The 15,463-nt window shown below is 44.7% G+C and overlaps 2 protein-coding genes across 2 annotated transcripts in view; one reads left to right on the forward strand and one right to left on the reverse strand.

Moving 5' to 3' along the window:
- The window catches only part of LOC137426749 (CB1 cannabinoid receptor-interacting protein 1), a 295,939-nt gene that overhangs the window by 130,421 nt on the left and 150,055 nt on the right, over window positions 1-15,463 (reverse strand). The gene's annotated exons all lie outside the window — the stretch shown is intronic.
- The window catches only part of LOC144891981 (mitogen-activated protein kinase-binding protein 1-like), a 121,933-nt gene that overhangs the window by 60,637 nt on the left and 45,833 nt on the right, over window positions 1-15,463 (forward strand). The window contains exons 6-11 of the mRNA XM_078777107.1: window positions 648-785; window positions 3,822-4,004; window positions 5,503-5,663; window positions 10,244-10,433; window positions 10,625-10,774; window positions 10,889-11,064. Coding sequence (XP_078633233.1) covers window positions 648-785; window positions 3,822-4,004; window positions 5,503-5,663; window positions 10,244-10,433; window positions 10,625-10,774; window positions 10,889-11,064 — 998 coding nt within the window. The remainder of the gene's footprint in view (window positions 1-647; window positions 786-3,821; window positions 4,005-5,502; window positions 5,664-10,243; window positions 10,434-10,624; window positions 10,775-10,888; window positions 11,065-15,463) is intronic.

The following is a 15,463-nucleotide window of genomic DNA, read 5'->3' on the forward strand; positions in this document are numbered from 1 at the left end:
CGAGCTATCGTCAGCACCAGGCACTGTATCAGCGGCATAGCCACACCCTCAGCCAATGATGCTAACCCGCAGCTTTGTGCCGCATACGGTCGACGATTCAACATCGCTCACCCAAAATATGGACAAATCAGGAAGCTCCATTTTGTCCACCATTACAATGTCTCGGTTTCATAAGGATGAAGTTTACATCCAATCTTTTATTTGGACTTGATGCAGGGAGAATTTGTGACCTCATCAAACATGTGACATGAAAGATTAAAAAAAAAAAAGAATGTAAGTTGTTGGGCCATGCTCCAGGCTGATCTGTGCAGCCTCAGTTATAAGCACCATAGACTTCATGCCAACAATGGAGAACAATTATTCTCTTTAATTATGCATCAGCGTTTTAAATGTATTTTTAAACACTGGTATTCTAACAATAACATTTTTCCAGGGGAGTGTATTGCGTTTGCAGTAGAAAAATGTGAAGTTGAGTGTTTACCATCTACTGTTTTGTGTTGGACATGCAGAGTCCGTTTACATGTTCAATTTCCTCGCATTTGAATAATGTTGTAGTTAATTTATCCACTGACCAGGAATAAACGGTGAAAGACTAAATGCATTGGAGCATTTGGTTAAAAGAAATGCGGGTGTGAACTTGTGTGCAGCGCCGTGTGTTGGCCGCGACAAACAAGGTGTCCAGTAAAGTGCTGGCCGTCTCCTTCTCGGCGGACAGCGGGACGTTTGTGACTGTCGGCAACCGACACGTGAAGTTCTGGTATATCGATGCATCAAAAACCTCGAAGGTATGTTTCGAGGGAGAAGAAGACGTGTTGTGATGTGCGTCATTTCGTCCACATCTTTGCTTGATCCAGGAATTGTTGTTTCTGTTAACCGAGTGCTATGGGCGCTTTGGCTTTGAAACTGCTTGAAGATCGTTCAGGATTGAAATTTGATCATAAAGGAAGAATTTTTAAAAAAAATTTGAAAAAACTTTACTCCATATCATTGCTGCCACAATTCCATGATTTGGAAGTAATCTCCCTTCATAGTTGCCTCTACAGTGCATTCAGAAAGTATTCAGACCCCTTCACTTTTTTCACATTTTATGTTGCAGCCTTTTGCTGAAATCGTTTAAATTCATTTTTTCCCTCATCAATCTACACTCAATACCCCATAATGACAAAGAGAAAGCAGGATTTTAGAAAGCTTTGCAAATGTATTAAAAAGAAAAACTGAAATATCACATTGCCATAAGTATTCAGACCCTTAACTCAGTACTTAGTTGAAGCACCTTTGGCAGCGATTACAGCCTCGAGTCTTCTTGGGTATGACGTGACGAGCTTTGCATACCTGGATTTGGGGATTTTCTGCCATTCTTCTCTGCAAATCAGGTTCTCTGTCAGAGTGGATGGGGACCATTGGTGGACAGCCATTTTCAGGCCTCTCCAGAGATGTTCGATTGGGTTCAAGTCAGGGCTCTGGCTGGGCCACTCAAGGACCTTCACGGAATTGTCCCTAAGCCACTCTTGCGTTGTCTTGGCTGTGTGCTTAGGGTCATTGTCCTGTTGGAAGGTGAAACTTCGGCCCAGTCTGAGGTCCTGAGCGCTCTGTTTCAGGTTTTCATTCAGGATATCTCTGTACTTTGCTCCATTCATTGTTCCCTCAACCCTGACCAGTCCCCCAGTCCCTGCTGCTGAAAAACACCCCCACAGCATGATGCTGCCACCACCATGCTTCACCATTGGGATGGTATTGGGCAGGTGATGAGCGGTGCCTGGTTTCCTCCAGACATGGCGCTTAGAATTGAGGCCAAACAGTTCAATCTTTGTTTCATCAGACCACAGATTCTTGTTTCTCACTGTCGGAGAATCCTTTAGGTGCTTTTTTGCAAACTCCAAGCGGGTTTTCATGTGTCTTTCACTGAGGAGAGGCTTCCGTCTGGCCACTCTGCCATAAAGCCCAGATCGATGGAGTGTTGCAGTGATGGTTGTCCTTCTGGAAGATTCTCCCATATCCACACAAGATCTCTGGAGCTCAGCCAGAGTGACCATCGGGTTCTTGGTCACCTCTCTTACCAAGGCCCTTCTCCCCCGATTGCTCAGTTTGGCAGTGCGGCCAGCTCTAGGAAGAGTCCGGGTTGTTCCAAAATTCTTCCATTTAAGAATTATGGAGGCCACTGTGCTCTTGGGAACCTTCAATGCAGCAGAAATTTTTTTGTAGGCTTCCCCAGATCTGTGCCTCGACACATTCCTGTCTCTGAGCTCTGCAGGCAGTTCTTTCGACCTCATGGCTTGGTTTTTGCTCTGATATGCATTGTCAGCTGAGAGACCTTATATAGACAGGTGTGTGCCTTTCCAAATCATGTCCAATCAATTGAATTTACCACAGGTGGACTCCAATCAAGGTGTAGAAACATCTCAAAGATCAAGAGAAATGGGAGGCACCTGAGCTAAATTTCAAGTGTCACAGCAAAGGGTATGAATACTTATGTCAATGTGATATTTCAGTTTAAAAAAAAAAAATTTTTGCAAAGCTTTCTAAAATCCTGTTTTCTCTTTGTCATTATGGGGTATTGAGTGTAGATTGATGAGGGAAAATTACTATTATTTATTATTATTATTATTATTTTTATTATTATTATTTATTTATTTTTTGGCATATATTCTTGTAATATATATTATTACCTCCACCACCAAAGGTGGATGGAGGTTATGTTTTCACCCCTGTCTGTCTGTTTGTTTGTCCGTTTGTGAACAAGATAACTCAAAAAGTTGTCGACAGATTCGGACGAAATTTCACAAAGATGTAGCATATGTGACGAGGACGAAATTATTACATTTTGGTGAAGATCAAGATTCGGATCCGGCTCCTAGAATTTTCGATATGATTCTTCACCATTGGGTGATAGGGCCAAAAACTATACATAGCAGGATATCTCAAAGTTATGGATGGATTTGGACGAAACTTGGTGGACATGTTTGGTGTGTGACAAGGACAAATTGATGCAATTTAGGTGAAGATCTGGATCCGGCTCGTAGAGTTTTTAAGGTGATTCTTCACCATTGTGAGATGGGGCCAAATAACGATATAGAGCAGGAAATCTCAAAAAGTTGTGATTTTCTGGTCTACTCTCGGATGCAAAATGTAAACTGTTCACCTAGCGGAGGTATGCTCTCTACCAAGTGCCGTTCTCGTTGGTCAATGCCTTTGTATGTAAAAAGCAAGCCTGATATTTTGCCTGATGGTTGTAATATATATACATATATATACACACGCATGCATATGTATGTGTAATACACATATATTACTAGCGAGGTACCCCTGCTATGCATGGGTGGGATGCAGAAAATGCGGAAATGGTGAATGCTAAACTATGGAACAAATAAATTCCACATTATTGTGCCACCTTTTGTCGAACATCAGACATGCACATCCGGTTCGTGAAGGACTCGAGCCAAAAAAAAAAAATTGAATGGTGAATCCGTGAATGTCACAGGTGGAAACCCTCACGTCATTTATTCATTCTGCTTTAAAATCAATATCTCTATATTTTCATTCCAATCACAAATTAATACCATAGCATTAATATGACAAAATAAAATGTTAAATCACGGTTGTATTGGCGTATTATCAAACCAGCGAATCGTCGTCATCTAGTTCACTTCTTGATCAGTAGCTCTGTAGCGATCAAATTTCAAAATCGTAATTGTATTGAGGAATTTATGAAATTTCCTACCGACCTGACGACACCTGCTGGAGCCCAAAACCTTTTATATGATGATGATTATGATGATGAATTTAAACTGTCTCTGTCTATCCTCGTGTGAACATTCGCACAGGTGAACTGGACGGTTCCCCTGAATGGGCGCTCGGGCCTGCTGGGGGAGCAACAAAATAACTTGTTCTGTGCGGTGGCTTGTGGCCGTGGAAAGAAGGCAGAGAGTGCATTCTGCATCACGCGTTCGGGCTTGCTTTGCGAGTTTAACGATCGTCGGCTGCTGGAGAACTGGGTGGAACTCGGGGTGGGTGTTTCCTACCAAGCTTCAAAACACTTAACACGTGGCTTTGCGGTGTCTTGACTGTCACGGTTCATGCGCTTTTGTCGTGGAGCAAACATCTGCTGGCAAAACCTAAGTTTCCCTACATTGTTGTAATTTGTGCTTTGTATGCAAAATCTAAAATCCATTCATTAATTTTTTCCCAAATGTACTCATGCACTTACTTATTGGAGAATTGTGGGTAAGAAGATAGCTGAAGAGGGAGGTAATTGGTGGACAGAGATAATTTGCCTACATAATTTGCAGATCAGCCCTTTTTATTATACACTTTTTACACACTTTTATTTAACTTCATCTGAACTTTGTTTGTTTGTCCCGTTTCAAATCTTTGAGCCGTTCGCTTTCTAGATTCCATAAGTCCGAGAGAGCTGAAATTTGGCCCACAGTCCTCTTTTCTGGTACATTTTCATCTATCAAAATTAAATTTAAAAAAATTAATTGAAATTGGAAAAAAAAATTGGTTTAAAACTTTTTTAAAATAAAAGTGTTTAGCCCTAAAACGTGTTTTTACACAATTTATTATAAATCCTTGGTTTTGGTAACTTATTTTATACGGTGTATTGCTTAGCATTAATATATGATTTACAAAAAACGTTGGTGATTGGGAAATCTCTAATTGGTATTGTTTGAAACCAAACTAATTTTACTTTCTCAAAAGTTAAAATAAATATTTTTTTTTTTCTGTAAAACACGGAAGCAGATGTTATGGTTTTATACCAGAAGAAATCCAATGATTTGCTGCGCCAAAACTAAAATCTCATTCATGTAACTAACCCTGGAGTCTTCTGGCACTGCGGATGATGGAGGGAAAACTTGGGTTGGTTAATCCCCCTCCTGTCGTACTTCGACCGTCCTCTGCTGGAGTCTTAAGTTGAACAAATTGACCTGCTTCAGTTCTAATCCTAAAACGAGGTTTTAAAGTCGACGCCTTTCAGCATTCCTTTGTCTGTTGTTTACCGACTGTTCTGTTGTCATGTTGAGGTTCTAAGCCTGGCTAAACATGCTGCCAACGAACTTGGGCTTCCATTGTAAATGTAAAACTAGCCTGTAACGTGTGAGGACCGACTCGAGTTTGTACAATTTCCCATTCCCTCATTTTCATTGCGATTCCTCCTTTGTCATTTGCCTAGACGTGTGTGCAGTTGCCAGGCCGCCCGTCACGATTTGCGGTTTAAGCTTTCGCCTGAAACTGTTCATCTTGTGGTTGCAGAGAGGGGGACAAAATATTTAAACAGAGAGGTGTTAACTTCAATGGACAAGTCATTTCTTTTTCTTTTATTCCCCCTTTCCCCATTGCTGCTTTTAAAGTCACGCAGAGCTAGTGGCACAAGTACGCTCTCACCACAAAAAATAATTATTTTAAATGCCGCTTTACTTGCACGAATCGAATCCCTTACTCTGTTAATGATCATTCCCTCATGGCAAACAACTTGCTCGTGCTCTTGGATTTTGAATCTCGCAGGCGGCTTCAGCCTGCTGCCTGTCCGTCAGCGAGGAGCTGATCTTCTGTGGCTGCGCTGACGGGACGGTGCGAATCTACAACCCAGAGAACTTGCGGCTGATCGTCACCATCCCGAAACCTCATCATCTCGGCCTCGATGTGGTTGAAGGCATTGATCCAAGGTCGGTTGCTGCTTTTGGCCTGCACGGTTACTCACTTACGCTGATTAGTCCTTGTGAACCTCATTCATTCCAACTATTGGTTTTCAATTTATCCCTTCGTTGCCTTTTTTGCGCTGTATTTATCTAGCTGGCAATTCCCCATAATAGAGGATGCTTTTCAGACTATGAAGTCAAAGGTGAAGGCTTGCTGATGACGTGTTACAGGTTCCTGGAATATTTTTCTTTGCCACCGAAGGTGGAGGGCGTTTATGTTTTCACCCATGTCTGTTTGTTTGTGAACAGGATATCTCAAACATTTGTGGACGGATTCGGATGAAATTTGGTGGAGAGGTTGGGTGTGTGACAAGGAACAAATTTTTAGGGTTTGGTGAAGATCTGGATGTGGATCCAGATACTATAATTTTTTAAGTGATTCTTCACCATTGAAAGACTGGGCCAAAAACGACATATAAGCACGATTTTTCAAAAAGTTGTGAACGAGTTATGACAAAACTAGGTGGTTGAGTTGAGTTGGCGAAAGGAACAAGCCGATTAGATTTGGTTTAGCTCCAGATCCAGATCCGGCCTATAGGGTGTAATACAAAACGTAAACTGTTCAGCCTGGCAGAGGTATGTGTTTTACCAAGTGCCATTCTAGTTTTATTTTGGCATCAGTGTCGATAGATATTTGATTTTGATGCGGCACACACATAATTTTGATGTGGTGACATAATAAATGGATGGTCCACAAAAATGGACCACTGTTCCTGAAAGTTTTGTCATATTTGTGACATAATAAATGGATGGCCCACTAATATGGACCACTTTGACTTCTGGTTGGGGTTGCACCACATTTAGGTCGAATCTGCAACATGCCCTTAATCCTCAATCAAAGCTAAGTTTTTCAAACCGTATCCGTCATGTTTTTCTGTTATATTTTCATCCCTGTGTTGCTGCTTGAGTTTTCATGCAACTTTCCATGTTAAATCGGACCTCGTTGTACTATATTTATGAATGTCCATATGTCATATATGATCCATATGTCAATGGTCAAATTGGTGAATGGTCAAAATGGTCAAAATCAAATGATCCATATGATCAAATACAGGTCCATATGTCAAATTTGATTTTGCATTACTTATTGGATAGCCAGCGAGCAAAATTGAAGTTTTCTAGTCTTCCCATTCCACTACCCCCCACCTCACCCCCATCCCCAAATTTTGGCTTCTCTGTCTCCAACATTATCATATTCCCTCTCTTTGCTTCAAAAATAACAAATAAACAAAAAAGCTCTCCTTCATGACTAAATATGATCTTGCTCTGCCTTCTGCGTGTACTGCATGCACATCCTGTTCCCCATTCTTTATCTCTACCTTATCTCAATGTCTCCAAACTGAATCTTCATTGAAGGAAACACTTTTTCCTTCTTCCTTTGAAAGCTTTTTTAAAACATTTTTTAATATGCTTCACTTTCCTTGTTTATCCATCACGAGAAGGGATACTCAGTGTTTCCCGGTGATGTTCTAATCCTGTTGGAATTTTGAAGAAAATTTTTTTCTATTTTGTTTTTGGGCCTACAACTACACCCACTAAGCCTAAGGAATGGGGTCGGGGATCATTTAATATCACATTTCATGCAGCTACAAAGGCTAAAGCACTATAGAGCGATTTAGAATAAGAAATCCAACTTTCTTTATCCAGATTGTCAAAAAAAAAATGATTTTGCCTAAAACAATCCCTTGACGCTCAGTGATGAACCTCTGGAAATTTGACAAAGATCCGTTTGACCATTTCTGAGATAAATGGTGACAGACACAGACAAACATCTCTCCTATGGGATAGATGAGGACCACAAATGCTCTTCTTCTTCCTCACGATCTATTTCTCCTCCACCTCTTCCCCCTCTTCTTCTTCTTCATCTTCAAAAGGCATATTTTACAAACGTCTCACCTAAGCGCTCGTTTCTACAACACTACCTTTCTCCATGCCTTCAACCAAAATTCCTTCCATACATCCCATGATTTTTTTTCTCCGTTTGTCCATTTTGGGAATCTTGAGAAGACCAGGTTGCAGAAATTGTCGGCTCACCAACATAAAATCCCCTTCAGGTTCCTTTACGGTGTCAAACCCCTCTGGGTCAGCCAGTGTCCTTCCAACCCCACCTCTTATATGTGTCCTTCCCTCTATCAAAGTTTCCCCCTCACCACACCCTCCAAGCTTCCCCTCACACCACCCTATCCAAGCCTCTCCCTCACCCCACCCCTCAAAGCTTCCTTCACCTTGCCCCCTCAGAGCCTCCCCTCACCCCACCCCTTAAGCACCCACTAGTCCTGCCCAGTCATCTCCCCCCATCCTGACCCCTCTCAGCATCATCCTCTGTCCAACCTCAACATTGTACTTTAAACTTATCTCCTTTAAAGCCTGGTGGCACCTTGTTAAGTCTGTCTTCATAGTATGCTCCCCTTCCATCCCTTCCCTCTCTTCAAATGGCACCACAGACGATTCCCCTCATGAGAAGGCTGAATGCCTCAGTTCTGTGTTTGCTTCCAGATCTTGTGTCCCCAACCCCTCACACTTCGTATCCAGTCAGACCCATCTGCTCCTGAACTCTGTTTCTTTTGAACCTGAGAAGGTGGAGAAGTTTCTGTCAACCCTCAACTCTGATTCTGAAACTGGGCTGGACAACATCAGCTCACATGTCCTTAACCTTCTCTGCTGCCCTTGCACATCCTCTCCATGCCCTTTTCACCCTATCCATTTTCCATAAGTCATTTTCCATCTGCTTGGAAATAAACAAACATCACCACATTACATAAAAAGTACAAAAACCGATCCTTTTACCTTCAGACCTATCAGCTTACTTCCATTCATCAGCATGGTCATGGAATCCATCGTCGTAATTGATATTAAATCCTTCCATTTCTCCAACAACCTCATCTCAGATCACCAAATCGGATTCAGACCAGGTCGCTCTACCCTGGACATGCTGCTTCTACTCATCCAACAATAGAGGGAGGCCCTCAATATCAGTTATGAGATCGGAGCCGTTTCCCTCGACATATCTCGTGCTTTTGATGCAGTCTGGCATCTCACCTTGCTCTCCATACTCTCGCATCAAATCTCGCCCATGGCATCAAAGGCCAACTCCACTCTTTGGTTACTGCCTTCCTCCACTCTCAAAGCTAACGTGTGGCTCTCAATAGAATCCTTTCAATTCCTCTACCTGTTTAAGGCTGGAGTGCCTCAAGGCAGTGTTGTAGGCCACATCCAATTTCTAATCTTCATAAATGATCTCTATCACACTCTGGAAAATCCTCTTTATCTCTTTGCTGATGACTTCACCCTCTGCTGTGACACCCCTCATCCTTCAGACAGGCAGTGGTCTCTTTACTGTCTTCAGACCTGGACAAAGTCACAAGCTGTTCAAACACTTGGAATATGTCAGTCAATCCTGACAAATCTCGCCATCTCTCTCTGAAAGCATCATCTGGCAAACCCACCCCTCCCCCATCTACTTTCTTAACAATCCTCTTGAGGAAGTTCAGCAACTCAACCTCTTCGGTCTCACCATCAGCCATGATCTTTCTTGGGCAAACCACATTTCAAAGTTGGCCTCCAAAGCGAGTTGCTGATTGGGCATCCTCCGTCATGCAAATTCTTTACTTGGCACACCTGAACTCCTATTCACCAAAAAGGCTTTCATCGGATGCCCCGCCTGCCGGCATTAGTTGGTGGACATTGTCCGCTTTCTGTCCCCTTTCTGGTCTTACACCCTCTGCTCTCCCTTTGCTTGCACCCAAACTCACCCCTCTCTCCCCCACCCACCCCCACGGATCTGCAGGGCCCATGCCATCCAACATCAACCCTCTTCTGGTAAAACTCCCAAAATCCAGAACCACTCCTCACCTCCACTCATTTGCTCCTCTTTTCTCACCTGTGGAATCAACTTCCACATTCTCTTCAATCTCATTCTTCCTTCCTGGTCTTCAATACAGCTGTTCACCACAATCTAAGATCATCCCCCAACCAAAACCATGATCTTTTCTTCTCCGGTTAACCCCCTTCTCATCCCAAGCCCACCTACTTCCAAATTTCCAGTTTTTCCTTCCTGCTAGTTTGCCTCTGTATCCATCTTGTCCACTTGTGCATTCTCCTCTACCCCTCTTTCCTCCCCACAACCCCTACTTATCTAAGTCTCCCTTTGTGTTGTCCTTCAACCCTGCTGCTAGTGCCCCCCCCCCCCCGCCCCCACCTTCTGCTGTTCCTTATGTTCTACTGCATCCCGATCCGTTCAGTGTTCTCGCTCTTCTGCCATGACTATATATATAAAAAAGAAAGCGACTGCAGTCACAAAGTTTTATGTTACTCTTCACTAACAAATGCTCGTGAAGAATCATGAATCACTGATGCCCCAAAATTGTGAAGGATTCCAGTAATTTCGGTGAGATAAATAAAGAGCTCATCCAAGGCCAATTTATGAAATCATTTTGACCTTTGAAAAATCTTTCTCATCCAATAAGATCTTTTTTGTGAATGATTGTAACCATGAAGGTAAATTGTGAGATTGTAAACTTGGTATTGTGCATCTGTTGTTTCTACAGCCATCTGCCTCAAAAACGATCCGAAGAACGATTCCCTGACACTGTGGCTCTGACCTTTGACCCAACGAATCGATGGCTTAGCTGTGTATACAGCGATCATAGCTTATATGTGTGGGATGTGAGGGACGTACGCAAAGTGGGAAAGGTCTACTCGGCACTCTACCATTCCTCGTGCGTTTGGGGTGTTGAGGTGAGATCGAATTGGCTCGGGTTTTATTCCAGCGGAGACTGTGACACATTTACAGATGAGATTATTTTTAAGAGGTTTTTTGTTTTTTTTAGCTTGGCTATTTTGTTGATTGTATTTTACATTGTAACTTTTTTATGTTTGGCAAAAAGTAATGCCATTGCTGAGGTTGGTCTTTTTATGGCCTTGTACAGACGTACCCGGCAGTGGAGGGTCCTGGAAAGGGGTGTTTACCAGCTGGGACGTTTGTCACGTGCTCGTCTGATAACACTGTGCGCTTGTGGAACCCACGTTTGGAGTCTAATCCAAGCAACACTAACATCCATCGTAACATTTATAGCGCCGTAAGGTTTTATCATTATTAATCGATTTTCTTTTGCATTAACCTCTTGCGTCGATGCTGTTTAGCTCCATGACGACTTTTGATATTCTTTTGACCTTACCTGCACGCCTAACAGGACTTGCTCAAGGTGATTTACATGGATGGAAATCTTCAGTTCCTTCAGGATGTTGATCCCAACCCAACAGGCGGCACCGACAAGACAGATTCCGAAACTAAAAGTGGGATCCGCACACTGCGCATCAGCCCTGATGGACAACACTTGGCTGCGGGCGACCGTGTTGGGAATGTCAGGTGAAAACCGTCAACATTTTCCAAAATAAAATTCTTTTTCTTTCGTATGTAGCATCATTTTCAGGGGGCACAGCTGTACCGTTGATGCATTGCCCTGTGTAGGTTCGAGCAAGAATTTGGAATTTGGCCAGGGTGCTGGCAATAGCTCGACTATTCTTGGAAAAAGGCATCGTGGGATCTTTAACGTTCCCCCACTAATGCTGGTAGACGGGACGCCTGTTTTAACGTCCATCCGAGGGAAGGCACACACATTGATGAATCACCCTGCTTGTGAAATACCAGCATGGCAGTTTATAGCTGAGTCGACATTCAAATCCAGGCTACACGACGTCTAAGCTTTCCTGCCAGACCTGAGATCAAATGACTAGGATTTGCACAATATCCAGCATTATTAAAATGAAGCGATTTGAGAAAGCTTAACTTGTACACATTTCAAATGTGCTATCAGAAATGCCACCTGCACTCCATCTTGTGGATTTTGATTGGCTGTTCCTGAAAGTTGCTGCAAATGCTTGTCTCAATAGTAATCAATAACGCTTTTTTTTTTTCTTTTTTTTTTCTTTTTTTTTGTATACAAGATCGAGGCTCGTGAAAGAGCGAACATTAATCACACAGAAAGACAAACCGACACATAAAACATATAACATCGGGAGCGGTAGACAAGATGGGGAGAGAGGGGGAAGGACACAAACACAACATTTGAGAGCAGGGACAGAGAGACATGGAGACATCGAGAGATCTGAGAGAGGGCGAGGGCTTTGGGGGGGGGGGGGGGCATGGGAAGGGGGCGGTGGGAGAGGTATAAAACATATGGACACTGCCAGGACTTCCAGGAAAGAAGTTGGAATTTCAAACAAGGTGGATCTGGGGTGAATTAGCGGGGGTAGAAAAGATCAAGGTTTTGGATGGGGGAAGATAAGAGATGGTGGTGAACAGCTGTTTTAAAGACCTGGAGGGAGGAGTGGGATTGAAGGGAGTGAGGGAGTTTGTTCCAGAGGCGGGAGAAAAGAGGAATGAAAGAGTGAAGGTGAGCAGAGAGCCGAGATTTCGGCAGTTTAACCATCAGAGGGTTGCTGGCAGATCTTGTGCGACCTGTAGGAATATTTGGGGGACAGAGCACAGAGAGAGCTGGGGGTGCAAGGCCGGAGAGGAGTCGGTAGAAGACAGAAAGACCACCTACCTGCCTGCGGTGAGTGAGTGAAAGGCCCTCAGAGATAGCTTCATCGCGGGAGATTCCAATAATTCTGAAAGCTTTGGTTTCAACAGCGTGAAGCCGAGCTAGGTGTGAGGCAGGAGCACCGGCCCATAGGGGAGAACAGTATTCCATTGAGCTGCGGATGAAAGCCTTGTATGTGGTGAGGAGTTCAGGTGTGCCGAGGAAGGACTTCGCACGACGGAGGATGCCCAGTCGGCGACTGGCTTTGGAGGCCAGCTTGGAAATGTGGTTTTCCCAAGAAAGATCATGGCAGATAGTGAGACCCAAAATCTTGAGCGACAGAACTTCTTGGAGAGGATTGTTGAGAAAGTAGATGGGAGGGTTGTCCAGCCGATCTTTTCGGAGAGACATAGTAAGAGTGTGAGATTTGTCAGGATTGAAAGACATGTTCCACTTGTTTGACCAGTCTGTGATTTTGTCCAGGTCTTCAGAGAGTGAGGAGGCAGCAGACTGCCGATCTGAGGGAAGAGGAATGGAGCGGCAGAGAGTGGAGTCATCAGCAAAGAGATAGAGAGGATTTTCGAGAGAGTCAGAGAGATCATTGATGAAGACCAGAAAAAGCACGGGGCCCAGAACACTGCCTTGGGGAACTCCAGCCTGAACAGGAAGAGGAGATGAGAGAAACCCATTCAGGGCCACACGTTGACGACGACTAGAGAGGAAGTCCGCCAGCCATGCATGGAGATTTCCATGGATACCAAAGGAGGAGAGTTTGGTGAGCAGAGCGGGGTGCCAGACCGTGTCGAAGGCACGTGATATGTCGAGGGAGACAGCTCTAATTTCCTGTTTGGCATTGAGGACCTCCATCCATTGTTGAGACAGCAGAAGCAGCATGTCCAGTGTAGAGTGACCTGGTCTGAAACCAAATTGATGATCAGAGATCAAGCCATTGGAGAAGAGGAAAGATTTCATATCCGAAGCAATGATGGATTCCATGACTTTGCTGATAATTGGGAGAAGGCTGATTGGTGTGTAGTTGCTAGGATCTATTTTTGCACCTTTTTTGTGCAAAGCGGTGATGTTGGCTGATTTCCAAGCAGATGGCAGTTGACCTTGAGCAAAAGAGAGGGTGAAGAGAACAGAGAGAGGGTGAGATAGAGCAGCAGAGCAGGATTTTAGGACCCGTGGGCTGATGCCGTCGGGTCCAGTTGCAGAATCAGAGTCGAGGGTTGACAGAAACTTTTCCACCTTGTCAGGAGGAAAGGACACGGAGTCCAGGAGCAGCAGGGTACGACTGGGTATGGTGGGTACAGAGAGGGATGGGTTTGGGACACAAGATTTAGAGGCAAACACAGAGTTGAGGCATTCAGCTTTTTCACGTGCGGAGTCAGCTGTGTAGCCGTTTGAGGTAAGGGAGGGGATGGAGGGGGAACAAACACCAGAAACGGATTTGACCAGACGCCACCAGGATTTGGAAGAGGGAGACAGATAAGAGAGTTCGGTCTTGAGAACGGAGAGATATTGTTTCCTGGCTCTCCTGAGGGTGGACACACACTTGTTTCGGGCTTTGTGAAAGGAAATGAGATTTCCTTCCGTTGGATTTGCTTTCCAGGAGACGAAGGCAAGTTGTTTCTGGGCAACAGCCTCACCACAAGATTCCGTGTACCATGGACGGGAGGAAGGGTATGACAACTGAAGACGAGATGGGATAAATCTGTGCATGAGAGAGAGGAATTTACTTTGGAAGAATTCCCAGGATGAGTTGATGTCAGAGGTGGTAGAGATGGGAGACCAGTCCAGATGATTGATGGCTGCTTGAAGACCGTGCCAGTTGGCCTGAGTGAAATGCCAGACTCGTCGACGCTGAGCAGGCTCCCTGAGGATGGTCAGAGAGATGTCCACTTTAACAAGGACATGATCAGATGATCCGATCGGAGCAGAAGAAGAGCAGCAGACATTTTCAGGGAAGTTAGTCATAACCAAGTCCAGAAGAGAAGATGTTCCGTTGACTGAGATCCGGGTCGGGAAATTGACAGATTGTGTCAGTCCCAGTGAGTCGCAGAAGTCCTTTGCTGAGGAGCCATGGCTGGTGAGAGAGGTACCCACACCCAGCCAACTGGAATGATGACAGTTGAAATCACCACATATGAGGAAGAGAGAGTTGGGATGAGTAGATAGAAGTTGGTCCATATCATCAGACAGCGAGATGTAGATGGAGTCATCACTGTTTGGTGGACGGTACAACACACATATGAACAAGAGGTGGGAGCGAAGGGGAAGCCGTAGCCAGAGGTATTCCTGGGGGTGAGGTGGAGAGAGTGCAGTGCAGGGCGAGTGAGGAAGAGAGTTTTTGATAAAGATAGCAACCCCGCCTCCAGGACGAGGCTCAGGTCTATCATACCGGAGGAGGGAGTAGCCCGGGAGAGATACTATGGAATCAGAGACATCATAAAGGAGGAAAGTTTCTGTTAAGCAGATCACGTCTGGTTTGACAGAAGCGACCTGTATGGAGAGATCAGTTAAGTTTGAACGAAGGCCCCGGATGTTTGAGGTCCATACCGTTAATGAAGAGGAAGGGGGAGCATCAGATACAGAACAGGGGGGAGGAGGGGTAGGGTAAGATGTGGAAGAGGTGGAAGAGGTAGGGAGAGCTGTTGAAGGTGTGTCAGAGATTTCAGAATAGCTCGGAGAAAGGGAAGGATGGGGCGGACAAAAGGTTTGATGGTGATTGAGTGAGCCACAATGAGGTGTTATTTGAGGAGGGGGAAGAGCGAGGCAGAAGGTTGGGGGAGATGGAGGTGAGAGTTTGAAGGGGGAAGAAGCGGGGAGGACGCTTTGAGGAGGGGGAGTGAGAGGGGGGAAATTGAGAAGCAATGAGGGTGGGGAGATTTGAAGGGGAGGGGTGAGGGGGGAGTTTGGGAGGGAAGGGACAAGGGGAGGGATTTGAAAGGGATGGGATATGGGGGAGATTTGGAGGGGAGGGGTGAGGCAGGAGTCTAGGAGGGGAGGGGCGAGGGGGCGTCTTGGCGGGGAGGGGTGAGGGGGTAGTTTAGGAGGGAGGGGGCAAGGGGGGAGATTTGAAAGGGATGGGTGATGGGGAAGATTTGGAGGGGAGGGGTGATGGGGAAGATTTGGAGGGGAGGGGTTATGGGGAAGATTTGGAGGGGAGGGGTGAGATTGGATTTTTGAAAGTGTACGATTTATGGGAAACGAACATTTATTGCAAAATGAGTTTCTTGTGAC

Source organism: Myxine glutinosa, chromosome 5 (assembly GCF_964187855.1).
Source record: "Myxine glutinosa chromosome 5, kmMyxGlut1.1, whole genome shotgun sequence".
NCBI classification, from domain to species: domain Eukaryota; kingdom Metazoa; phylum Chordata; class Myxini; order Myxiniformes; family Myxinidae; genus Myxine; species Myxine glutinosa.